Source organism: Pan paniscus, chromosome 11 (genome assembly GCF_029289425.2).
Source record: "Pan paniscus chromosome 11, NHGRI_mPanPan1-v2.0_pri, whole genome shotgun sequence".
NCBI lineage: Eukaryota > Metazoa > Chordata > Mammalia > Primates > Hominidae > Pan > Pan paniscus.
The window spans coordinates 42613575-42640142 of NC_073260.2; the positions used below are offsets into that span (position 1 = coordinate 42613575).

General features: G+C 37.4%; 1 protein-coding gene across 4 annotated transcripts in view; it reads left to right on the forward strand.

Annotated features, from left to right (window-relative positions):
* ZNF782 (zinc finger protein 782) overlaps window positions 1-25577 on the forward strand; it is a 37727-nt gene extending 12150 nt beyond the window's left edge. For 3 of the 4 annotated variants that reach the window (XM_003811168.6, XM_014346201.5, XM_014346200.4), the window contains 2 exons: window positions 14877-14978; window positions 22281-25577. In XM_003811168.6, the coding sequence (XP_003811216.2) occupies window positions 14877-14978; window positions 22281-24136 (1958 nt within the window). In that variant the 3' untranslated portion in view covers window positions 24137-25577. The remainder of the gene's footprint in view (window positions 1-14876; window positions 14979-22280) is intronic. The other variant, XR_010109109.1, reaches the window with a different exon arrangement.
* Window positions 25578-26568: the final 991 nt, after the last annotated feature.

Consider the following 26568-nt stretch of genomic DNA (forward strand, 5'->3'; position numbering starts at 1 on the left):
GGTTGCTAGTTTATAGAAATGTAATTGATTTTTGTATGTTTGTTCTTTTATGCTGAGATCTTGCTGAACTTTGTAGGGAGGCTTTTTGTAGATTCCTTGGCATTTTTTAACATAAGCTATCATGTCATCTATGTATAGGGTCAGTTTACTACTTTCCTTTCTAATCCATATGCTTTTTATTTCCTTTTCTTGTTGTATTACACTGGCTAGGACTTCTAGTACTGTGTAGAATAAGAGTGGTAAGAGTAGTCATCCTTGCCTTGTTCCCAACCTTAAGGGGAAAACATCTAGTCTTTCACCAAATGATCTTTTGTAGATATTCTTCATCAAATGGTGGAACTTCTACTGTATTCCTAGTTTTCTGAGAATATTGATTATGAATGGATATTGAATCTTGTCAAATACTTTTTATGTATATACTGCTGTGATTACATGGTTTTTCTTCATTACTCCATTAATGTAATAGACTTTGTTGACTAGTTTTCAAATATTGAACCAGCCTTATATACTTGGAATAAACCTTACTTGGTAATGTCATATAATTCTTTTTATTTATTGTTTGATTCTATTTGCTAATATTTTGTTAAGTAGTTTTGCATTTATGAGAGAAATCGGTCTGTAGTTTTGTACTACCTTTGTCTGGTTTTCATATCAGCATAAGTCTGGCCTCATAAAATTAGTTGGAAAGTGTTCCTTCCAATTTTCTGGAAGAGGTTGTATAGAAGTGGTGTTTATTCTTCATTAAATGTTTGATAGAGTTATCTAGTGAAACCATCTGGGCCTAGAGACTTCTTTTTGGGAAGTTTTACAAATCAATTTATTTAAGTCATATATATGGATATTCAAATTATTTCTATTAGGTGAATTGTGGTATTTTTGCTTTTCTAACAATGAATCCATTTTATCTCAGTTGTCACATTTATATGTGTAAAGATGTTCAGACCATTCCATTATTATCATTTTGATGTCTTCAGGATCTGTATTTATAGACCTGTTTTATTCTTTATATTGGTCATTTCTGTCTTCTTGCTCTTTTATTTTTTTGTTCACTCTTCCTAGAGGTTTTACAAGGTTACTGCTCTTTTCAGCCAACCAGCTTTTTCTCTCATTGATCTTTCTCTTTTGTTTTTTTGGTTTTAATTTAGTTGATTTCTACTCTTAACTTTTTACTTTTGCTTATGTTAGGATTATCGTGCTCTTTGTCTAGCTTTTTAATGTGAGATCATGCACTATTAATTTGAGACTTTTTCTCTTTTCTAACGTACACATTTAGTGCCATAAAAAATTCAGCACTGCTTTAGCTGCAACATGCAAATTGCATATCGGGTTACTAAGATGTGTCTCTTATTTATGTCTAGAAGACATATTTCTTCTTTGATTGAACACTCATTCATATAGTATGAGACTGTATGAAGAAATGCAATTAAAACTTAACAACTGTTTAATTAATATCCACTTTTTGATAGACACCAGTGCAGTTCTCAAGTTATTCAATAGCACAGCCTTAATTTTCATAGGGTGATTTGAAGAGTTTCTGAGGTTAAGAAAACCTTTCTGTTAAAAAAAAATTGTAATTTTTTTGAAGCTGGGTGAAGGATACATGAGGGGAGGGGTTCACTGAACTCTCTTTTTTACTTTTTCAAAGAAAATTTTCAAATTCAAAGGAAAAGATAAGTGTTGCTTGAGAAAAACTCTAAGGATGTCTAGGAATAAGCTAAATAAGGAAATATAAACACTCCAAGCAGAGAAAAGAACAAGCACAAAGACCCCTAGTAGAAGAAAAGATAGTGAGTACAGAGACCTGAAAAAGAACCAGTACACCTGGAACAAAGAAAGCAAGAAGGAATATGGTACAAGATGTGGAAGTGGAACAAGTGAATATATATTATTGAGGCCATATTCTGGGTTTAAAGCAATAAGTAGTCATTGAGGGCTTTAAGTAAAATAGTAATCAACCATATCTGCTAAGAAATGTAATTTTTTGGCACTAAAAGAAATTACAGGTGCATTAATTTTTACTCAGCAACATATACAGTACTCAGCAACAATACCTGCATAAACACAAAATGATATATACACAAGGTTATTCATTGCAGCATTGTTTGTAAGAGCAATAGAATATCAACAACCCAAATGTACATCATTGACTAATTGGCTAAAAGTGTGTTACTTCTACACACAAATGAAGACTATGCAACTATAAAATGGACAAGAGCCTGTATACAAATAAGGAGTGATACTCAGTAAATATTAAGTCAAAAGAAGCAGTAGAATGGTGTGCATAGGAAGCCATCTTTGAGTAAGGAAAGAGAGAAGAATATACGTAACTGTTGATATTTGCAAAAATGAAACACTGGGAGAAAAATCAGAAAGTAATAAAATTTAGCAGGTGGGGGGGGTGAGTGATTAGAGCAGGAATGGAAGTGAGACTTTTAATATACCTTTTTATACAATTTGGATTTTTGAACTACATACATGTTTTGCATATTGAAAGATTACACTAAATTTAAAAGGCAGTTCTTAAATGTGAAAGTTTTAGAGACTGATGGTTCCAGATAAGATTGATTACAGATACTTCTTCCTGTTCCTCCCTTTAAGTACAGCTAAAACCACTAGACATTATATACAAAACACATAAGAAGACTTTGAACAGTGAGAGAAGGACACAGATAAGCTAGGGACATTGGAACCCAAGAAATGACACCTCTTTCTCAGTTTTATTTTTGCCTAATGTATCCGCCTGAAACACCAATTGGTACAGACAAAAAAAAAAAAAAAAAAAAAGTCCCAAGTAAAGCCTGCTTCCTCTAGACAAAAGAACAGGAAAGCAACCACCCAGAAAGACAGAAAATTTTAGACAACTGCCCTACCCTAGCTAAACACTACGGAAAAAAACTGCAGCTCTCTCCCATCACCAAAAACTGACTTCCACCCTGGTTCTAGAGTATCAGAGTACTCCTCTAGCTCTCTAATGGGGTGATTTCAGATGAGGCCTAGTGGTAAGCCAGGACTCTTCCTACCAACTGACAGTAAAAAGTTGCCTGGATAGGCCAGGCGCTGTGGCTCACGACTGTAATCCCAGCACTTTGGTAGGCCGAGGTGGGTGGATCACGAGGTCAGGAGTTCAAGACCAGCCTGGCCAACATGGTGAAACCCCATCTCTACTAAAAATACAGAAATTAGCCAGGCGTGGTAGTGGGTGCCTGTAATTCCAGCTACTTGGGAGGCTGAGGCAGGAGAATCACTTGAACCCCGGAGACGGAGGTTGCAGTGAGTCAAGATCACTCCACTGCACTCCAGCCTGGGCAACAAGAGCAAGACTCTGTCTCAAAAAAAAGAAAAGAAAAGAAAAATACATCAGGCTAACACTAATCAAAATTGAAATAACTAGTAATTTCAGACAAAGCAGACTTCAGAACATGGAAGATCATCAAGGATGGAAGAATATTACATAGTAATAAATGGCTCAATTCTCTAAGAAAACATAACAGCCCTAGACATTTATGCAGTTAACAACAGCTTCAAATTATATGAGGTAAAAAACTGATAGAACTAAAAAGAGAAATACACAAATCTACAATTAAAATAGGGAGATTTAAACATCGCTCTGTCAGTATTGGTAGATCAAGCAGGCAGAAAATTGCTGAGGATATAAATGACCTGAACAGCAGTGTCAGCCAACTTGGATCTACTGACATTTTTAGACTACAGCAATAGAAAAATATACATTCTTCTCAAGTGCATGTGAAACATTCATCAAAAGAGACATTCTAGGCCATAAAGCACACTTTAACAAATGAAAAAGTACAGAAATCATAAAAAGTGTGCTTTCAAACCATACCAGAAATCAAATACAGAAAGATAGCAGGAGCATTTCCAAATATTTGGAAATAACCAACACACTTGTCAACACATGAGTCAAAGAAAAATTCTCAGTATAATTTTTTGAAAACGAAAGTACAAGAAATTTGTGAAATGCAGCTAAAGCAATAATCAGAGGTTAATTTAAGTGTTAAGTGCACATAAAAGAAAAAGGCAGGGCACAGAGGCTAACACCTATAATCCCAACACTTTGAAAGGCCAAGGTGGACGGATCACTTGAACCCAGGAGCTCAAGACCAACCTGGGCAACATAGGGAGATTCTGTCTCTACAAAAAAACATAAAAATGAGCCAGGTATGGTGGCATGTGCCAGTAGTTCCAGCTACGTGAAAATGAATAACAGAAGGAAGACTAGAAATGTTACAAATATGTGAAAAATTAACAAACTCTTTAACTACCAAGGGGTCAAAAAATCATAAGACAAATTAGAAAATACCTTGAGAGAGATGAAAATACAACATAGCATACCTTCTGGATGCAGTAAAACCAACAATAAGATGGAAATGTATAGCTATAAACGCATACATTAAGGAAGAAGAAAGATCTCAAATCAATAACCTAACTTCACGTCTTAAGAAACTAAAGAAAGAGCAAACTAAACCTAAACCTAGCAAAAGGAAACAATGCTAGAGATTAGAAGAGAGATAATGAAAGAATAGAAAAACAATAGAGAAAATCAATGAAACCAAAGTTCTTTTTTAAAAAACCAACAAAATTGATAAACTTTTAACTAGATCAGTTCAGAAAAAAAGGGAAGACTCAAATTACTAAACTCAGAAATGAAAATGGGGACAGTATTAGCAATTCTACAGAAATAAAACTGATTATAAAGGAATGCTGTGAACAACAAATTAACCTAAATGAAAGAGACAAATTACTTGAAGTACATAATCTACCAAAACTGAATCATGAAGAGATAGAAAGCTCAAATAGACCTGTAAGTAGTGTCTAGTACCATTCACCAAGTAAAGGAACCAAGATTCCTTGGGCAAATGGTTGATTCTAAGGGCTAGGCGAGAAATGTACAAGATGAGTGTGGGGCATCTTGTAGAACCAGAAAGTAAGGAAATTGCTCAAAAAACAAAACTATGGGAGTGTCTCAGTCCATTTTGTGTTGCTAGAACAGAATACCTGAGACTGGGTAATTTATAAAGAAAAGTTTGTTTCGCTCACAATTCTGGTGGCTGGAAAATCCAGGATTGGGCAGCTGCATCTAATGAGGGCATCATACTGCTTCAACTTATGGTGGGAAGTGGAAGGGGAGGGGCCATGTGCAAAGAGATCACATGGCAAAAGAGGAAGCAAGAGAGAAACCAGGCTCTTTAACAACCCGTTCTCACAAGAAATAATCTATTCCTATGAGAGTGAGAACTCAACCCTTTGGGAGGGCATTAATCTGTTCATGAGGGATCTACTCCCATGACCCAAACATCTCCCACTAAGCCCCACCTCCCAACACTGCTACATTGGGGATCAAATTTCACCTTGAGTTTTTGCAGGGATGAACCACACACAAACCATACCATTCTGCCCCTAGCTCCCCAAAACTCATGTCCTTCTCATATACAAAATATAATATTCCATCCCACTAGTCCCAAAAGCCTTAAGTTTTTCTAGCACCACCTTAAAAGTCCAAAGTCCAGCTACAAGCCTGTAAAATCAAAAATAAGTTATTGGGCAGGCATGGTGGCTCACACTTATAATCCCAGCACTTTGGGAGGCCAAGGTGGCTGGATCACCTGAGGTCAGGAGTTCAAGACCAACATGGTGAAACCCCGTCTCTACTAAAAATACAAAAATTAGCCAGATGTGGCATGCGCCTATAGTCTCAGCTACGCGGGAGGCTGAGGCAGGAGAAGCGCTTGAATCCGGGAGGTGGAGATTGCAGTGAGCTGAGATCAGACCATTGCACTCCAGCCTGGGCAACAGAGCAAGACTTGGTCTCAAAAAAAAAAAAAAAAAAAAAAAAAAAAGTTTTTTACTTCCAAGATACAATGGTGGAATAGGCATAAGGTCTGAAACCCAGCAGGGCAGACATTAAATTTGAAAGCTCCAGAATAGTCTCCTTTGACTCCATGTCCCACATCCTCAGCACACTGGTGTGAGGATTAGCCTTCCAAGCCCTTGGATAGCTCCACTCTCATGGCTTCTCTCTGCCCAGCTTACATTGCTGCTCTCACAGGCTGAAGGCAAATGCCTGCAGCTTTTCAAGACTGAGATTGCATGCTACTGGTGGTTCTACAATTTTGGGGTCCTAGCAGTGGCCCTAATCCTGAAGCTCCACTAGACATTGCCTTAGTGGAGACTCTGCAGTAGACCTAACCCAAATTTTTGCTTGGCCTTGCCCTAGCAGAGGGTTTCTGCAGTGGCTCTGCCCCTGCAACAAGTCTCTGCCTGGGCCTATAGGGTTTTTCATACATACGTTGAAATCTCAGTGGAGTAACACACACCTCCATGGCTCTAGCATTCTGCAAGCCTGCAAAATTAACACTACACGGACCCCAAGCCTTACTGCTCATGCCCTCTAGACATAAGCCAGGGGATGTAAGGCTTTCGCAGCACAAGCCTTACCTGGAGCCACTTGACCCCATGGCTGTTTCAGCTGAAGCAGCTAGGATGCAGGAAGCTGTGTCTCAAGGTGTCCCAAGTGCAGCAGCCTGGCCCTTTCCCCTGAAACTATTCTGCCTTCTTAGGCTTCTGGGCCTGGAATGGGAGAAGCAACTTGAAGATATTCAAAATGACTTCAGGGTCTTTTTCCCATTGTTTTGACCTTTTGCTTATTCTAATCTCTTTAGCAAGCAGTTGCTCAGCCACATCAATGGATATCTTTTCTAAAAATTCTCCTTCATTCTCTTCCACATGGCCAGGCTGCAAATTTTCCAAATCCTTCTACTTTGCTTCCTTTTAAATTATAAATTCCATCTTTAGATTATCCCTTTGCTAGTATAACTCCAGCATAAGCTGTTAAAAGTAACCATGCAGCTTCTTGAGCACTTTGCTGCCTAGAAAGTTCTTCCACCAGTTATACTAGTTCACCACTCTTAAGTTCTGCCTTCCATAAAGCCCTGAGGCATGGAGACAATGCAGCCACCTTCTTTGCTACTGTGTAAAAAGGATGGCCTTTTTTCCAGTTCCTAATACATGCTTCCTCATTTCCATCTGAGATCTTAGCAGAATGGTCTCTACTGTCATATTTCTAGCAGCATTTTGTTCACAACCATTTAACCAATTTGTAAGAAGTCTGAAAGTTTCCTTTGTTTTCCTGTCTTCATCTGAGCCTCAGTAGAATCACCCTTAACACTCCATTGATGGCAATACTGGCCTGCCCCTCCAAATTTTTCCAGCCACTACCCATTACCCAGTTCCAAAGCTACTTCCGCATTTTCAGGTGTTTGTAAAGCAACAACCCACTCCTTGGTACCAATTTTCTCTCTTAGTCTGTTTTGTGTTGCCGTAACATAACAAGTGAGACTAGGTGATTTTTAAAGAAAAAACATTTATTTAGCTCACAATTCTGGTGGCTGGGAAGTCCCAAATTGGACAGCTTCATCAGGTGAGGATGTCATGCTGCTTCAACTCATGGCAGAAAGTGGAAGGGGAGCAAGCATGTGCAAAGAAATTGCATGGAAGCAAGAGTGTGAAACTGAGGAAGCCAGAATCTCTAAATAACTCACTGTCACAGGAACTAGTACATTCCTGTGAGAGCAAGAACTCACGCCCATTGAATGGTGTATTAGTCCATTCTTATGCTGCTATGAAGAAATACCTGAGACTGGGTAATATATAAAGGAAAGAAGTTTAATTGACTCACAGTTTCACATAGTTGGGGAGGCCTTAGGAAACTTGCAATTATAGTGGAAGGCACCTCTTCACAGGGCAGCAGGAGAGAGAATGAGTGCCCAGTGAAGGGGGAAGCCCATTATAAAACCATCAGCTCACGTGAGAACTAACTCACTATCACGAGAATAGGATGGGGGAAACCGTCCCTATGATTCAATTTTCTCCACCTGGTCCATCCCATGACATGTGGGGATTATGGGAACTACAATTCAAGATGAGATTTGGGTGGGGACACAGCCAAACCATGTCAGAGGGCATTAATCTTTTCATGAGGGATCCAGCCCCGTGACCGAACACCTCCCACGATGCCCCACCTCCCAACACTGCATTAAGGATCAAATTTTAACATGTATTTTGATGGGGACAAACCATACCCAAACCATAGCAGGGGATACGTCAAAGAACAGGGGAGCCAACTGAAAGATCTCCCAGTAGCCAAAATTGCAACAGTTTGAGTAATAAAATAAACAACATAGTATTGGTTTATAACCCAAAGTATGAAAAACTCGTGAGTCCATATTGATATAAATAAGAGAGAATAGAAAATCTCCCAAATAGAAAAATTCCTAATAATTTATGTAGTTACTCCTCTTCAAGGAAGTGGAGCATAATTCTCCAGTGCTGTAGTGGACTGTGCCTGGTGACAGTCTTCTAAAAAGTATAGTATGCATACTGGAGAAAAGGAATAACTATAATGGAAAATCCTGGCGTCCATTACCTCCACCAGGTGATCAAAGTTATCGTCAGTGATAAGTCTGTTGATGGCATATTCCCTTGATGAGATGTGATGAGAATGGTAAACACTTTACCTCTGTGGTCTTTCTCTGAGGAATACATAACCCCACTTTAGTTATGAGGAAAACATCAGATAAACCAAAACTGAAGAACATTCTACAATGTCCTTTAAACTGTCAAGGTGATCCAAAATACCACAAAACATGTATAGTTTACAGGAGCCTACAGAGACAGGATGACTGAATGTAATGTGGGATCTTGGATGAAGCTATAGAACAGGAAAAAGACATTAGGTAAAAAGGAGCTCTGAATAAAGTGTGGACTTTATTTCATAATGTATCAGTATTATTAGTTATGAAAAAACTGCCATCGGAATTTCTGATGTTATATGAGAAAACTGGTAGTTTCAGTTGTTAATAGTGAGGGAAATTGGTTGCTAGGTATACAAGAATTCTTTCCATCCTTGCAACTTTTCTGTAAATCTAAAGTTACTCTAAAACTTTTTAAAAAATCATTACATGTGCACAGCAGCAGAATAGAGAAGACAGAGAGAAGAATTGCTGAACTTTATGACAGAACAATAGAAATGAGTCATTCTTTACAGAGAAAAAACTAGACTGAATAAAAATGAACAGAACCCCAGAAACTACAAGAAAATCTCTAACGTTTGTGTAATTTGAATCCCATAAGAAAAGGCTAAAAAAAAAATTCAAAGAAATCATGGCTAAAATTTTCACAAATGTGGCAAAGGACATAATCCTAGAGATTCAAGAAGCTGAGTAAATTCTATACAGGATAAACCCAAAGGAATTCATGCCAAGAAGCATAATTATGAAACTTCTGACAACTAAAGATAAAGAAAAAAATCTGACAAGCAACTAAAGGGAAACAATATATTACTTCTGGGGAAAAAGAATTTGAATACAAGTGGATTTCTTATTAGAAACCACAGAGAACACATTTTTCGAGTGCTGAAAGAAAAGAATTGTTATCACAACTCTTTATCCAGCGTAAATATCTCTTGGAAATGAAGGGAAAATTGAGACATTCTCAGATGAAGGGAAACTAAGAGTTTATTGCCAGCATACCTACCCCGAAAGAATGGCAGGAAGGAAGTTCTTGGAACAGAAATCATAAAAGGAATCTTTCAAGCATCAGGAAGGAAGGAAGAACAATGGAAAGAGTAAAAATGCTGGTAGATACAATATGCCTGCCTTCCCTCTTGAGTTTTCTAATTTTGTTTGATGGTTGAAGGGAAAAATTGAACATTCTCTGATGTGGTTCTCAATGTATATAGACGAAATAGTTAAGATTATCATATTATAAACAGGAAGCAGATAAGGGACTTAGAGTCCCTTCATCTTTACACTCCACCTGAACTAGCAAAATATTGATACTTGTCACAGTGAACTGTGGTAATACGTGTATAATTTAATATAGAGAGTAACCACTAAAAAAACTACATTAAATGGTATACTCAAAAATATTACAGAAAAATAGATAAGTAAAAAATGGAATTCTAAAAAAAATGTTCAAGAGAAGATCAGGGAAAAATGAATAAAAATTCAAGGGAACAAAAAAAACATAAAATGGCAGCTTATCAAAAATTACGTTAAATGGTCTAAATATACTAATTAAAAGACAGATTGAAAGAGTTGGTTTTTAAAATTCACCTAAATATATGCCATCTACAAGAAATTCACTTAAAAAATAATAGGTAGATTGAAAGTAAAAGAATAGAAGAAGGTATACCATGGAACATTAATCATAAAAAAGCAGGATTGGCTATGTTAATATCAGATAAAACAGACTTCAGAGCACAGAAAATTATTGGTAACAGAGTGATGTTACATGTCAGTCTGCCAAGAAGACAGCAATTTTTTTTTTGAGACAGAGTCTCGCTCTGTTGTCCAGGCTGGAGTGCAGTGGCACTATCTCAGCTCACTGCAACGTCCACCTCCTGGGTTCATGCCATTCTCCTGCCTCAGCCTCCTGAGTAGCTGGGACTACAGGCGCCTGCCACCATGTCCAGCTAATTTTTTTTTTGTATTTTTAGTAGAGACAGAGTTTCACCGTGTTAGCCAGGATGGTCTCAATCTCCAGACCTCGTGATCCGCCCGTCTCGGCCTCCCAAAGTGCTGGGATTACAGGTGTGAGCCACGGTGCCCAGCCTAAAGACAGCAATTTTTAAATCCTAAATGTTTCAACATTCTGAGAGATACATCTTATGCAACTGTAGTACAATGTCAGTATCAGGAAGTTGACATTGGCACAACAAGTATATAGTTCTGTGTTATTTATCACATATATAGATTGGTGTAACCACCACTACAGTCAAGTCAACAGAACTATTCAGTCACCACAAAGAGCTTTGTCCTACCCCTTTATATAAAGTCAGCCCAACTCCTTTTACTATCCCTTAACTCATGGCAGTCACTAACTTGGTAAGCTATCATTTCTTCTTAGACTTTTCAGCCCCTCCCTTTCTCCCTTTTCTCCCCTCCTTCTGAAACTTCTATGACACAATTGTTAGATATTATGTTATAGTCTCACAGGTCCCTGTGGCGTTAGTCTGTTTTCTGTCTGTTGTTCAGATTGGGTAATTTCTACTCTTCTATATTAAAATTCATGGATTATTTCCTCTGTCCTCTTCATTCTGCTGTTGAACCCATCCACTGAGTATTTAGTTATTTTTCAACTCTAAAATATCTACTTCATATATCTTCTCTTTCTTTGCTGAGACTTTCTATTTTTGTTTCATGTTTCTTATTGTTCGTTTAAACATTTATATGATGGCTTATTTAAAGTCTTTATCAGATATTTTTAACTTCCATGCCATCTCAGTGTTGGCATCTATTGATTGTCTTTGCTCAATCAAGTTGAAGTTGTCTTAGATCTTGGTATGACAAGTGATTTTAGATTGAACCTATTTGGAAATTATAAGATCTGTGTCTGATTTAAATCTTCTCATGTAGCAGGCATTCTCTGACACCACTGTGGCAGGGGAGGTTGGGGGGTGCTGCCTTATTATTAAAAGGTGGGCTGAAAGTCCAGGTTTCCTACTCAGCCTCTGTCGGCACCTAGAGGAGGAGGGATTGTCACTACTGCTGAATGGTAGTGGTGGTTCAGCATCCCCATTATGCCTTCACTGATAACACCCTGCATGGTAGGATCTGGAGTGCCTCATTACTGCTCCCCATGGGGCTTCTACTGACACTGGGGGGCAGGGGACCTTGTCACTGCCTGGCTTGGAGACATGTCTCAGCCCCCAGTCAGCCCTCTCTCACATGACCCTGGTGGAACAGTAAGGGAGCCTTCTTACAGCCTGGTGAGCACGGACATTTGAGTTCCCCACTTGTCCTTTCATGGCAGCAGTAGAAGTGGAGAACATATTTTTTATTTTGTGTTTGGCTGAATTAAGAACAGTCGTTGTCTAAAAGTTTTCAACCTTGTTAGGCTGCCTCTTTCCTGAACCTCTGGCTTGAGAGCACAAGCTTTGGGTTTTATGTTTTGTCTTGTTTTTCCGTCTCCACATTCATGTTGTTTGTTGCCAGCTTCTCCAGCTTCTAATCTGGAATATATGAGGCCAAAGAGAAGTGCAGGGAACTCATCATTGTCATTCCTTGAGTCCTGAAGTCCTTGAACAATCTGCTGTCTTCTCTCTACCTTTCAGCATCTTATGTTTTTAAATATATAATATCCATAGTTTTTAGCTATACATGCCAGAAAAGATAGGAGAAAGTACCTCTACTCCATATTTCTAATAGAATATGGCTTTTTTATTTTAAATTTTTGGCTCTTTGAAAATTTTTTTACTATTATTGCTTTCTCAATGCCTATTTGGAGAGCAAGATTTTTTAATCCTTTTAAAGTTTATTTAAACTTGTTTCAGGGCCCATCTTATGATTTATCCTGGTTAAATGTTTCATATGTATTTGAAAATAATGTGTTTTCCTTTTGGATCAGTGTTCTGTAAATGGAGGTCATGTTGGTTGATAATATTCTTCAAGTCTTCTGTACTCCTTCTTATTTACTTGTAATCTACTTCTATAAATTATTGAGAAAGGAGTTTTACTGTCCAGCTACAATTGTGGATTTGGTTATTCTTCCAGTTTCATCAGGATTTGCTTTATGTATTTTGAAGTAGTGTTATAAGATGGAAAAACATTTGTGATTGTTATATCCTCTTGATTAATTATTCCCTTTATCATTATGCAGAATTTCTGTTTATATGTGCTATTTATATATTATAAAACCCATAATAAATAATATTGTCTAAAAAGATAACTTGAAAGATAATGTTCTATTTAAAGAAAAGAATTCCAAGAATGAGAAAAGTATATTTTGTTTTCATCCTCTTTTTTCCAGTTTATGGTGCTCTTTATCTCTATAAATTTTTTTATATAAATCAGAAATTTTCATAGTACCATTTTTCTTCTGTCTGGAAAATTTAACGTTTCTTGTAATACACATCAGTTGCTGATAAATTGTTTCAGCTTTTTTTTTTTTTTTTGGTCTGAAACATCTTATCTTTGCCAAGTATAAAATTTTAGGTTGATTTTTTTTCTTTAAGTACTTTAAAAGTATCACTTCACTGTCTTCCAGACTGTAAAATTTCTAACAAGAAGTCAGCTTTAATTCTCTTTGTTCTTCTGCATATATTATGTCTTTTTCTGTCTACATAAAATTTTCTTTTTTTCAGCAGGTTTTAGCAATTTGATTATAATGTACATTGGTGTGATTTTATGTTTCCTCTTGGCATTTATTTAGCTTCTTGGATCTGAGGGTTTATATAGGTCGTTAAAATTAGGAAATTTTGGCCACTGTTGCATCAGAATTTTCTCTCCCTTTCCTTTTTTTCTTCTGGAATGCTGATTACATATATGTTAGACTACAAATTTATTTAACCACAGGTCACAGATAACTCTGTTTATTATTTTCCAGTCTCTCTATGTGTTGCCCAGGCTGGTCTTGAACTCCCAGCTTCAGGCAGTCCTCCTGCCCCACCCTCCCAAAAAACTGGGATTACAGGTGTCACTGTGCCTGGCCATATGGGCCATTTCTTATTTGGTTGTTACTGATTGATTTTTCTCCTTGTAAGAGTCTTGTATCACTGCTTCTGTTCATACCTAGTAATTTTGTATTGGGTGCTAGATATTGTGAATTTTACATTGTGAGTTGCTAGATTTTGTTGTATTCTTTTACATATTTCTGAGCCTTTTCTGGGATGTAGTTAAGTTACTTGGAATTAGTTCGATCATTTCAAGGTACACTTTAAGCTTTGTTGTGTTGGATTCAGAGCTCACTTTAGAACTAATTTGGCCCCTCTACTAAAGCAGTACCGTTCTGGTTATTCTACCCTGTTGGTCATTAATTAGGAGGTTTTTCTACCCTGGTTGGTGATGATATAAACTTCCTGCCTTTGTGTATGCTGTAGTGATTTTTCAGCCTATTCTTTTTCACTGGTCTTTTCCTAACCTTGAGTGATTCTCTTATATGCTTATACAGGTCAGTACTCAGGAGACCCTTCTGCAGATCTCCAACATTTTATATCAGTATAGCTCTTTCTTCACTGGCATTTACTCCCACAAATTCTAGTTGCCAGGGCTTCCTTAAACATCCAATTTTGTCACATCAGCTTACCAAGTCTGCCAGCCTCTGTTTTGGTATTCTTTTTCCGCTCTGGTTTGGCAACTCTCTCACAAGTAGCCTGTGATAATCATAGGGCTCACCTCATTGTTTCTCTACTTTCAAGGATCCCTGTCTGCACTGCCTCTTGGCTAAAACCTAATTACCATTTTTTATATTTTGTTTGGTTTTTTAGTTGTCTGTTATGGAAATCAGTTCCTTTTACCCTGTTACAGCCAGATATGGAAGTCCTTATGAAATCTCTTCCTCGATAACCAAGACATTGGCCATTTTAGAATTTTATGTTACTTAGGTGTGCAGTTCAGGGGTTCAAGGAGATTGATCATTTATGAGAATAAGAAAATGTTTTTTGGCCAGGTACAGTGGCTTATGCCACCGTACTTTGGGAGGCCAGGGTGAGACGATTGCTTGAGGCCAGGAATTCAACTCTATCTTTACAAAAAAACTTTAAAAAATTAGCCAGGTATGGTGGTGCACACCTGTAGTCCCAGCTACTCAGGAGGCTGAGGCAGAAGGATTACCTGAGCCCAGGAGTTTGAGGCTGCAGTGAGCCATGGTGGCACCACTGCACTTCAGCCTGAGTGACATAGGGACCCTGTCTCTAAAAAAAAAAGTAAGAAAAGAAAGAAAATGTTTTTTGTGGTTACTTCCCCAAGGAAGGTCCAGTGAGCACCCTGAATATGCCCCTTCTGAAGCTGTACCTTCTTCACATTCAGAAACAGTAGAACCTATGCAACTAATGCAAATGCTAAATTGTTTCCCATTTATAGGGTACTGCTTTACAAAACCAGAACTGATCTTCACATTGGAACAAGGAGAAGATCCATGGTTATTAGAGAAAGAGAAAGGATTTCTAAGCAGGAACTCCCCAGGTGAGTTACTGAATTCAACAAGAAGAAGGTTCTCTGATTCACTAGGAGTACTCACACAACTCAGCATATAGTCATAATAATGGTTAAAATTTACACACTGAAAAAATACAAACAAAAATCAGCAGAGATAAAAGGTGCATGGGGCAAAGTTCATAGGAAACAAGCTACAAGCTTCTGAGAGTTCAGATAGTTCCCCAAGCACAGTTTCCTAAACAATGAATTTTGAAAACATATGTAAAATGTTGTCTACCCAGAACTGGTGCCCAGGGTTTTTATTGTGGGCTAATCATGTAGACACCCTCTGTCTAGCATCTGCCAAAATTACAGACTGTGAGATGGAAAACTAGTGTTCCCTATCATATTGTTTGTGCAGGGCTGGCACGGTGAGACCCTCGGCAGTTATGAGAATCTTGTTTCTAGATGCCAGCCAAGGGCAAACCTTACAAGAAAGCCTTTCTAAGAGTAGCAGTCTCAGGCCTGCTGAATCAACTCTTTTATTTATTAATTTATTTATTTATTTACTTATTTATTTTATTATTATTATACTTTAAGTTTTAGGGTACATGTGCACAATGTGCAGGTTAGTACATACGTATACATGTGCCATGCTGGTGTGCTGCACCCACTAACTCATCATCTAGCATTAGGTATATCTCCCAAAGCTATCCCTTCCCCCTCCCCCAACCCCACAACAGTCCCCAGAGTGTGATGTTCCCCTTCCTGTGTCCATGTGTTCTCATTGTTCAATTCCCACCTATGAGTGAGAATATGCGGTGTTTGGTTTTTTGTTCTTGCGATAGTTTACTGAGAATGATGATTTCCAATTTCATCCGTGTCCCTACAAAGGACATGAACTCATCATTTTTAATGGCTGCATAGTATTCCATGGTGTATATGTGCCACATTTTCTTAATCCAGTCTATCATTGTTGGACATTTGGGTTGGTTCCAAGTCTTTGCTATTGTGAATAATGCCACAATAAACATACATGTGCATGTGTCTTTATAGCAGCATGATTTATAGTCCTTTGGGTATATACCCAGTAATGGGATGGCTGGCTCAAATGGTATTTCTAGTTCTAGATCCCTGAGGAATCGCCACACTGACTTCCACAATGGTTGAACTAGTTTACAGTCCCACCAACAGTGTAAAAGTGTTCCTGTTTCTCCACATCCTCTCCAGCACCTGTTGTTTCCTGACTTTTTAATGATTGCCATTCTAACTGGTGTGAGATGGTATCTCATTGTGGTTTTGATTTGCATTTCTCTGATGGCCAGTGATGGTGAGCATTTTTTCATGTGTTTTTTGGCTGCATAAATGTCTTCTTTTGAGAAGTGTCTGTTCATGTCCTTCGCCCACTTTTTGATGGGGTTGTTTTTTTCTTGTAAATTTGAGTTCTTTGTAGATTCTGGATATTAGCCCTTTGTCAGATGAGTAGGTTGCGAAACTTTTCTCCCATTTTGTAGGTTGCCTGTTCACTCTGATGGTAGTTTCTTTTGCTGTGCAGAAGCTCTTGAGTTTAATTAGATCCCATTTGTCAATTTTGGCTTTTGTTGCCATTGCTTTTGGTGTTTTAGACATGAAATCCTTGCCCATGCCTATGTCCTGAATGGTAATGCCTAGGTTTTCTTCTAGGGTTTTGATGGTTTCAGGTCTAATGTTTAAGTCTTTAATCCATCTTGAACTGATTTTTGTAGAAGGTGTAAGGAAGGGATCCAGTTTCATCTTTCTACATATGGCTAGCCAGTTTTCCCAGCACCATTTATTAAATAGGGAATCCTTTCCCCATTGCTTGTTTTTCTCAGGTTTGTCAAAGATCAGATAGTTGTAGATATGCGGCGTTATTTCTCAGGGCTCTGTTCTGTTCCATTGATCTATATCTCTGTTTTGGTACCAGTACCATGCTGTTTTGGTTACTGTAGCCTTGTAGTATGGTTTGAAGTCAGGTAGTGTGATGCCTCCAGCTTTGTTCTTTTTGCTTAGGGTTGACTTGGCGATGCGGGCTCTTTTTTGGTTCCATATGAACTTTAAAGTAGTTTTTTCCAATTCTGTGAAGAAAGTCATTTGTAGCTTGATGGGGATGGCATTGAATCTATAAATTACCTTGGGCAGTATGGCCATTTTCACGATATTGATTCTTCCTACCCATGAGCATGGAATGTTCTTCCATTTGTTTGTATCCTCTTTTATTTCCTTGAGCAGTGGTTTATAGTTCTCCTTGAAGAGGTCCTTCACATCCCTTGTAAGTTGGATTCCTAAGTATTTTATTCTCTTTGAAGCAGTTGTGAATGGGAGTTCACTCATGATTTGGCTCTCTGTTTGTCTGTTATTGGTGTATAAGAATGCTTGTGATTTTTGTACATTGATTTTGTATCCTGAGACTTTGCTGAAGTTGCTTATCAGCTTAAGGAGATTTTGGGCTGAGACAATGGGGTTTTCTAGATATACAATCATGTCGTCTGCAAACAGGGACAATTTGACTTCCTCTTTTCCTAATTGAATACCCTTTATTTCCTTCCCCTGCCTAATTGCCCTGGCCAGAACTTCCAACAGTATGTTGAATAGGAGTGGTGAGAGAGGTCATCCCTGTCTTGTGCCAGTTTTCAAAGGGAATGCTTCCAGTTTTTGCCCATTCAGTATGATATTGGCTGTGGGTTTGTCATAGATAGCTGTTATTATTTTGAGATATGTCCCATCAATACCTAATTTATTGAGAGTTTTTAGCATGAAGGGTTGTTGAATTTTGTCAAAGGCCTTTTCTGCATCTATTGAGATAATCATGTGGTTTTTGTCTTTGGTTCTGTTTATATGCTGGATTACATTTATTGATTTGCGTATATTGAACCAGCCTTGCATCCCAGGGATGAAGCCCACTTGATCATGGTGGATAAGCTTTTTGATGTGCTGCTGGATTCGGTTTGCCAGTATTTTATTGAGGATTTTTGCATCAATGTTCATCAAGGATATTGGTCTAAAATTCTCTTTTTTGGTTGTGTCTCTGCCTGGCTTTGGTATCAGGATGATGCTGGCCTCATAAAATGAGTTAGGGAGGATTCCCTCTTTTTCTGTTGATTGGAATAGTTTCAGAAGGAATGGTACTAGTTCCTCCTTGTATCTCTGGTAGAATTTGGCTGTGAATCTATCTGGTCCTGGACTCTTTTTGGTTGGTAAGCTATTGATTATTGCCACAATTTCAGCTCCTGTTATTGGTCTATGAATCAACTCTTATCTACACAAAAGCTATGCAGATCCCTGGCATAACGTAGAGTAAGACAAACATATTTGCCATATCAACTAATGTTAAGTGGATTAAATTCACCTATTAAGAGAAAACGCTATTAGATTTTGTTAAAGAGGTATATTTTAAAAATAATTTGAGAAGTTCAAAATACGCTTATGAATTGCTAAGGCAATAAACTAAAATAATTCAGTGTTTATTTGCTTTAAATTCCTACCTCTATAGCGTAATCTTGGAATACTTTATCCTATACTTTATCTCTTCTGTTTGTAAACTCAATAACACTAAAGTTAAATTCAGGTCAAAAAACAGAGAAGAGAAAGGGCATTTTGATAATGCTAAAATAGTTTTAAAAGGATATTTTAAAAGTAGACAACTTTAAAATATATTTAAGAGTTTTGAATATTTGTGCACTAAATTTTCATCAGGTTTCATAAAACAAAAAACTGCAAGTGTTCTGAGGAAAAATGGAAACATATTAGGTCACATAGACTTTAATTTACCTCTTTGATTTCATACCAGAGCCAGTGGATCACAACTGAGTTCCTAGACTAGTGCCCAGCAAATAAGAACACAGGTGAAATTCTACCTGCTGCCTATTTTGGTCAGGAAAGATTTTTCTAGAACACAGCCATAGCTATTCATTTATGTGCTCATGCTACGAGGTAGAATTGAGTAGTTACAACAGAGACCACATGATCAGCCCAGTGGAAAACATTTACTCTCTGGCCTTTTACAGAAAAAGTTTACTGACTCCTGCTCTAGAAGTTATAAATAACATATTTTATAAAAATGAATCTGATGTGTCTTTCAAAACTCTGCTCTGGAAACAGAATGAACCCTTTTTAAAATGACCATGGGTCCCTGACAAAATATAAAAGTATTTTGTGCAAAAATGAATAAATCCACAAAGATATTATTGTCCAGTAAAACTGCAAATTGCAAACAATGTAAGAAGAATTAAAGTCTATCTTAAACTCCATAAGGAATATATATCTTTAAAAACATATTTAATCAAAGAGTAAATGAAAATCAAAATTGTCTAATATCCAGAAAATTTCAAAGGTAAAAAACATGCATATTAGAACCTTTGGGATATAGATAAAGCAGTGCTTAGAAAAACTTTTAGTCTTATATTAGTCTTATGTACTTGTTTTTAAAAGTGAGAAAGTTTTCAAAGAAAACTAAGCAAAGCAAAAGATGTAATAAAAATAAGACTATATTAGTATAAATTTTAAAGCCAAAAGTGGTTCTTGCAATAAAAATAACTGAATAAAATAGTCTCAATTCGAAAAAGGGGGAAAGCACTATTACTCAAAGTTTTGATTTAAATTCCTACTTCTGTGGTATAGTTTGAAATACTTTAGTGTATGCCTTATCTCTTCTTTTTGTAAACTCACAATCTACTTGATAGATGTGTTAAAAGAAAATGAAACACTGTGCCAGAGAGCACATAGCTATGAATGTGCTCCATTCCCACCTGGATTATAACCCACTAAAAAGAATGGTCTCTGCTTTACTCTTCTATATATTGAGTCCATGCAATATAACATGTAAGTATTTTTAATAATATTGTGTATTAACTTCAAAGCCACTCGGGAGAGGTGTTTCATATTGATTCATTCAAAAAACATGATCCCTAAATGCAAACACCCCAGTCAAATTTCTGAGACTTTTGAATAATCAGGTGTAGGTTAGCATTGAGTCTGAGCACTTGTGTAGGAAAGAGGAGGTAATTTTGAGGCACACTGCTTTTTAACAGTCACTGTCTTCATATAAATTACAGAGAGATATAAAGTATATCAGAATGAAGGTTATATTTTGGAAAGGAGAGCAAAGCTGCATAAAATAATTAATGCTGTTGATTAAAAAGTGAACTATTGGCCAGGCGCGGTGGCTTACGCCTGTAATCCCAGCACTTTGGAAGGCTAAGGTGGGCAGATCACGAGGTCAGACGATCGAGACCATCCTGGCTAACATGGTGAAACCCCATCTCTACTAAAAACACAAAAAATTAGCCGGGTATGGTGGTGGGCACCTGTAGTCCCAGCTACTCAGGAGGCTGAGAATGGCGTGAACCCGGGAGGTGAAGCTTGCAGTGAGCCGAGATCGCACCACTGCACTCCAGCCTGGGTGACAGATCAAGGACTCTGTCTCAAGAAAAAAAAAAAAAAAGTGAACTATTATTTTACGTACAACTAAGAAAGAGAAAATGCCATTTAACCATGCACGTGCCGTAAGTTTTAAAATACTTCCTAATTTGAATGATGATAATTTTTTCTTAAAAAATCGTGAGTGTCAGATATATGAGTACTATCCATATATTCCTTGTTAAAATGAATACTATAGACAGTAACTACTTTCAGATTTTAAATAAATGTTCCTTATATTTGTGGGAAGACACAAGAAGCCTTTTGTATGTGTGTGTAATTTGGGAAATGCTTTGCATTGCCTGAAGGACATCTAGAGTCTACATAGGTCTAAGGCTAAAAAGCAGAGTGATTCAGAGAAAGAATATAAGATTATTGCTGAAAATATACTATTTACTGGTGATATCCTGTCAAGACTAGAGCAGAAAAGACTGTGGGCTGTTGCAGTGAGAGCTACAACATGTAATGAGCCTACAGTTAGTGTAAAACCTTCTTTTCCTGAATATCTCTTAGGTCACTAAGGCAGTATATTTAAGGCCTTGGAATATTTTTAGCACAAGGCTGACATTTTTGCATGGAATGTGGGTAGCAGTAGGGCAATAGCAGTCAAATATACACAGGAAATCTATGATAAATAAATATAAAGGATATGTGTTAAGTTTCTAAGTCCAGGTTAAAATATATGATCCATAAGGTTCACATAGTCAATAAAAACTAGCAGTGTTAAAAAGTAGATTGAAAGCAGAATTAAGGATTGGACAAAGACAAAGCTGGTTTTAGGGAAATGAGTGAGCAAACTGAAAAGACAAAAGTTAAGATTTGATGATCTAAAAAGATTCACTATTGGCCGGATGTGGTGGCTCATGCCTGTAATCCTAGCACTTTGGGAGGCCAAGACAGGTGGATCACCTGAGATCAGGAGTTCGAGACCAGCCTGGCCAGCATGGCAAAACCCTGTATCTACTAAAAATACAAAAATTAGCCGGGCATGGTGGCACATGCCTGTAATCCCAGCTACTTGGGAGGCTGAGACAGGAGAATCACTTGAACCCAGGAGGCAGAAGTTGCAGTGAGCCAAGATCACGCCACTATACTCCAGCCTGGGCGACAGAGCAAGACTCCATCTCAAAAAAAAGAAAAAAAAAAAAAAGATTCACTATTGAACAACCCTGACATAATAAACCAAGTCACCAGAGCTAGGGCAGAGCGGTGAATCCAGTCTAGGTGGAAAAATGACTTTAACTCCCATCAATTTTACATTTCCACTTACACATGTGTGTTCCTTTGATGATAATGCAGACAGAATTAAAATGTTGTCTATAGTAGTATTTCTTTTAACATGAGGAAATTGGTGTCATTATAAATTTCTTTTGTGATGTGTAGAATGGAAATGGAGCTCCAACTGAACTATTGCAGGCTAATGATTATCCTACCATTGTAGTTTATATTTGTATAAGAATCTAGACTAGCGTTACTCCCTACGGCAAACCCTGTCTCAGATAAAACCACTAATCCATTGATTTTTGTTGTTGTTATCTACTTCATGTTGGTAATCTTTTTTTATTCATCCCATTCTCTGATTTTCCTGTTCCCAGGATCCAGTGCTCTTACGTATACACCATTCTCAGTCATTTTGTTGATTTATATCCTCTTCTCTATTCAGTTTTGAAAATTCTATTTTAAGATGCCAAATACATATATATATACATTTCCCATTTCTTTTTCTACTACAAAAAAAAATTTAAGCTAAAAAGGGAATATAGGGAATATGTACTTGAAATTACTTTATTGTTGAGAAACTGAGCCAGAAACTAAGGAATCAAATACATAATAGGGCATATATATACATATATGTCCCATTCCATAAGAAATGTGTTAAATATCATAAAGTTTGTTTAATTTTATCATTTTTAGAAGACTCCCAACCTGATGAAATCTCAGAGAAGAGCCCAGAAAATCAAGGCAAGCATTTGTTGCAAGTTTTATTCACCAATAAATTATTGACTACAGAGCAAGAAATTTCAGGAAAACCACATAATCGAGACATAAACATTTTTCCTGCAAGAATGATGCCTTGTAAATGTGACATTGCGGGGTCTGCTTGCCAGGGGCTCAGCCTGATGGCCCCACACTGTCAGTATTCAAAAGAAAAGGCTCATGAGCATAATGTTTGTGACAAATGGCTCATCAGTATTAAGGATGGCAGAACTAACACTCAAGAGAAATCTTTCGCTTATAGTAAAATTGTGAAAACCCTCCATCATAAGGAGGAAGTTATTCAACATCAGACAATTCAGACTCTGGGGCAAGATTTTGAATATAATGAAAGTAGAAAAGCTTTTCTTGAAAAGGCTGCCCTTGTTACATCTAACAGTACCCACCCAAAAGGAAAATCTTACAATTTCAATAAATTTGGGGAAAACAAATATGATAAATCAACCTTTATTATTCCTCAGAACATGAATCCAGAGAAGAGTCACTATGAGTTTAATGATACTGGAAATTGTTTCTGTAGAGTCACTCACAAAACTCTCACAGGAGGGAAATCCTTCAGCCAAAAGTCACACATTAGAGAACATCATAGAGTTCATATAGGGGTGAAACCCTTTGAATATGGAAAAAGTTTCAACCGTAATTCAACCCTCCCAGTGCATCAGAGAACTCATGCAACAGATAAATACTCTGATTATCACCCATGTACAGAGACATTCAGCTACCAGTCAACTTTCAGTGTACATCAGAAGGTTCACATAAGGGCAAAACCCTATGAGTATAATGAATGTGGGAAATCCTGCTCTATGAATTCACACTTGATTTGGCCTCAGAAAAGTCACACAGGGGAGAAACCCTATGAATGTCCTGAGTGCGGGAAAGCCTTCAGTGAGAAGTCACGCCTAAGAAAACATCAGAGAACTCACACGGGAGAGAAACCATACAAATGTGATGGATGTGATAAAGCTTTCAGTGCAAAGTCAGGCCTAAGAATACACCAGAGAACCCACACAGGGGAGAAACCATTCGAATGTCATGAATGTGGGAAATCTTTTAACTATAAGTCAATCCTCATAGTGCATCAGAGAACTCACACAGGGGAGAAACCTTTTGAATGTAATGAATGCGGGAAATCTTTCAGCCATATGTCAGGCCTAAGGAATCACCGAAGAACTCACACAGGGGAAAGACCATATAAATGTGATGAATGTGGGAAAGCTTTCAAACTGAAGTCAGGCCTGAGGAAACATCATAGAACACACACAGGGGAGAAGCCCTACAAATGTAATCAGTGTGGAAAAGCTTTCGGTCAGAAATCACAACTCAGAGGACATCATAGAATTCACACAGGGGAAAAACCCTATAAATGTAATCATTGTGGGGAAGCTTTCAGTCAGAAATCAAACCTCAGAGTACATCACAGAACTCATACTGGGGAGAAACCCTATCAATGTGAGGAGTGTGGAAAAACATTCAGGCAGAAATCAAATCTCAGAGGGCATCAGAGAACTCACACTGGGGAGAAGCCCTATGAATGTAATGAATGTGGAAAAGCTTTCAGTGAGAAGTCAGTCCTAAGAAAACATCAGCGAACTCACACTGGGGAGAAACCATATAATTGTAGTCAGTGTGGGGAAGCTTTCAGTCAGAAATCCAATCTCAGAGTACATCAGAGAACTCACACAGGGGAGAAACCCTATAAATGTGATAAATGTGGGAGAACTTTCAGTCAAAAATCAAGCCTTAGAGAACATCAGAAAGCCCACCCAGGGGATTAAATGTATGCATATAAAGAATACGAAAAAACTCTGAGCTGGAAATCAAACCTCACAATACATAAATGAACACACAGGAGAGAACTGTTAACATAGTGAGCACTGGAATTTCCTCTACAATTTCAGCCTCCACCAAATATCAAAGAATAGAAGATAAATTGTTGAAATCTATTTTATATGGGCCTTCTTTCAGCCAGAGCACAGTCTTCTATGGATATACAGAACTCACACAGCAAAGAAACCCTATAAACATAACGAATATGGAAAATACTCTTGTGAACTCACTCCTCAGAAAACTCACGCTGCAGAAAAGCTCTGAGAAAGTAATAAAAATGTGAAAACTTTGTGCCAACAATCAAAACTCATTCACCATCAGAGAAATCACACAATGACAAAAGCTAGAATATAATAAGTGTGTGATAAACTTTAATGGAAAGTCAGTACAGCAGAAAATACATTCAAGATAGAGACCTCATAGTATATTAAAACAAACAAGAAATGAAGTTAATGGATGTGGGAAATTCTTCTGCCATGTCAACCCTCATTTTAACCTACACAGAGGTAATCCCTATATGTCATATAATAACTATTGAAATGTTCACTAGTAATCATTTTCACTTCTCCCTCATGCCACACCTGGCCTAAATTTCTCAACCACTCTCTCATCTAAACGGGGTCATATTGTTACCCTCTAGCTAGTGGAATATGGGGTCAGTGACAGGTCTTAAATACATCAGTCAAATTCTCAATATTTTCTTCTATCCCTCATTAGAATGGAATGGAGGAAAACCTTGGGACTCAGGCTCTGATGATGGAAAGTACAAGATGGTAGGAACCCGGGTCAGAGAAGGATCCTGTGGCATGGAGTTTTCTCCTCCCTGTACACAGTTGGACTTTTTGCAGTGAGGAAATAAATGTGTTCTCTGCTGAACTTCTAAAGGTTTGGGTATACTTGATACTGACAGAAACTCAACAACCCTCACATAATAAAACTTAGGAGTATGATTTTTCAGGACATCTGAACTCAGTGTATGTCAGAAAAGTCACATAGGACAAATCTCGGACAGCATCCTGAATGACCATGGCTTTTATCCCCAAAGTCTTCCTCATCAGACAGGTAATATCATAAGAAATCTGACATTTTAACAAATATAGGAAATTCTTCACACACACAGACACACACTCACACATACACACCCAAAGTCTCATTAAATATATGATAATTTAGTTTTGAATGTGTAAAAGTTTTCAACAAATTATCATATTTTATATCAGAGCTTGTTACAAGGAGAAAATCTATCAATTTGAGAAAGGTAAGTAATAGCCTTTATCTAGATATTGCTTTATCAGAACTGTTGTTTCACATATAATATCAAAACTTTTAATGAAATATAAGACATTCACTATAATAAAAAGCTTAAAAAGAACAAAAAAACTGCATAAACTGAAAAGCAGTGTTGCAAATATATGAATGTTTTGTGAGTTATTGTTTGTGTATGTATATATGCATGGTACTTAACCAGGTATTTGTTTTATGTTTCTTACACCTCAACATTGCTGTAAGAGAATTGTGTTCCCCTTGCTTTATAACTACTTTGACATCAGCTACAATTTGCCACATGAATATTAATAACAAACCTTTTACAGAAAATATCTGATACCACATTCCCTTTCTCCTGCTGCCTTCTAACATGTGTGTCTAGTAAAGGCCATTGTTACTAAACTGCCTTTTTTCAAAGAAGCCAGTGTCAACCAATATATTTCTCTCTCTCTTTTTTTCTATGTGTGTCTCTCACACACAAATACACAAGCAAATATATATATATATATCTTCAACATCACTGATTCTTTCCTAGCAGTGTTGAGTATAATAATGGACCCTTGGAAGGCATTCTTCATTTATGGTACTGTGTTTTTCATTTTTAGCATTGTAATTTTATTATAGTTTTTATCTCTCTGCCACAGTTACCTACCTGATACTGCATGTTGTCTAGTTTTCCCACTGGAGTCACTTTATATGGCATTTGGCATTCTTTCTCTCAGTTAAAAAAACTGCTTGGATCTTTGTTTCTCTCTACAACCACCTAGTTTTCCAGATAGCTTTTTGCCCTGTGGCTTCAGATATCTGGTGCATTGAAGAAAAGTTAAAGTCTTCCCAACTATTTTCTTGTTTTATGAATAGAAGCAGTGCTCTTGCCTGCTCTCTATTTCTCTGAGTTGTAACTGAACATCATCAGTGGTTTTTTGACAAATGTTCCAGGGTAATTTGATGGGAAAATGATGATTGTTTTCAAAAATGATGCTGCTGGGCACGGTGGCTCACGCCTGTAATCCCAGCACTTTGGGAGGCCGAGGCAGGCGGATCACAAGGTCAGGAGATCAAGACCATCCTGGCTAACACGGTGAAAACCCATCTCTACTAAAAATACAAAAAA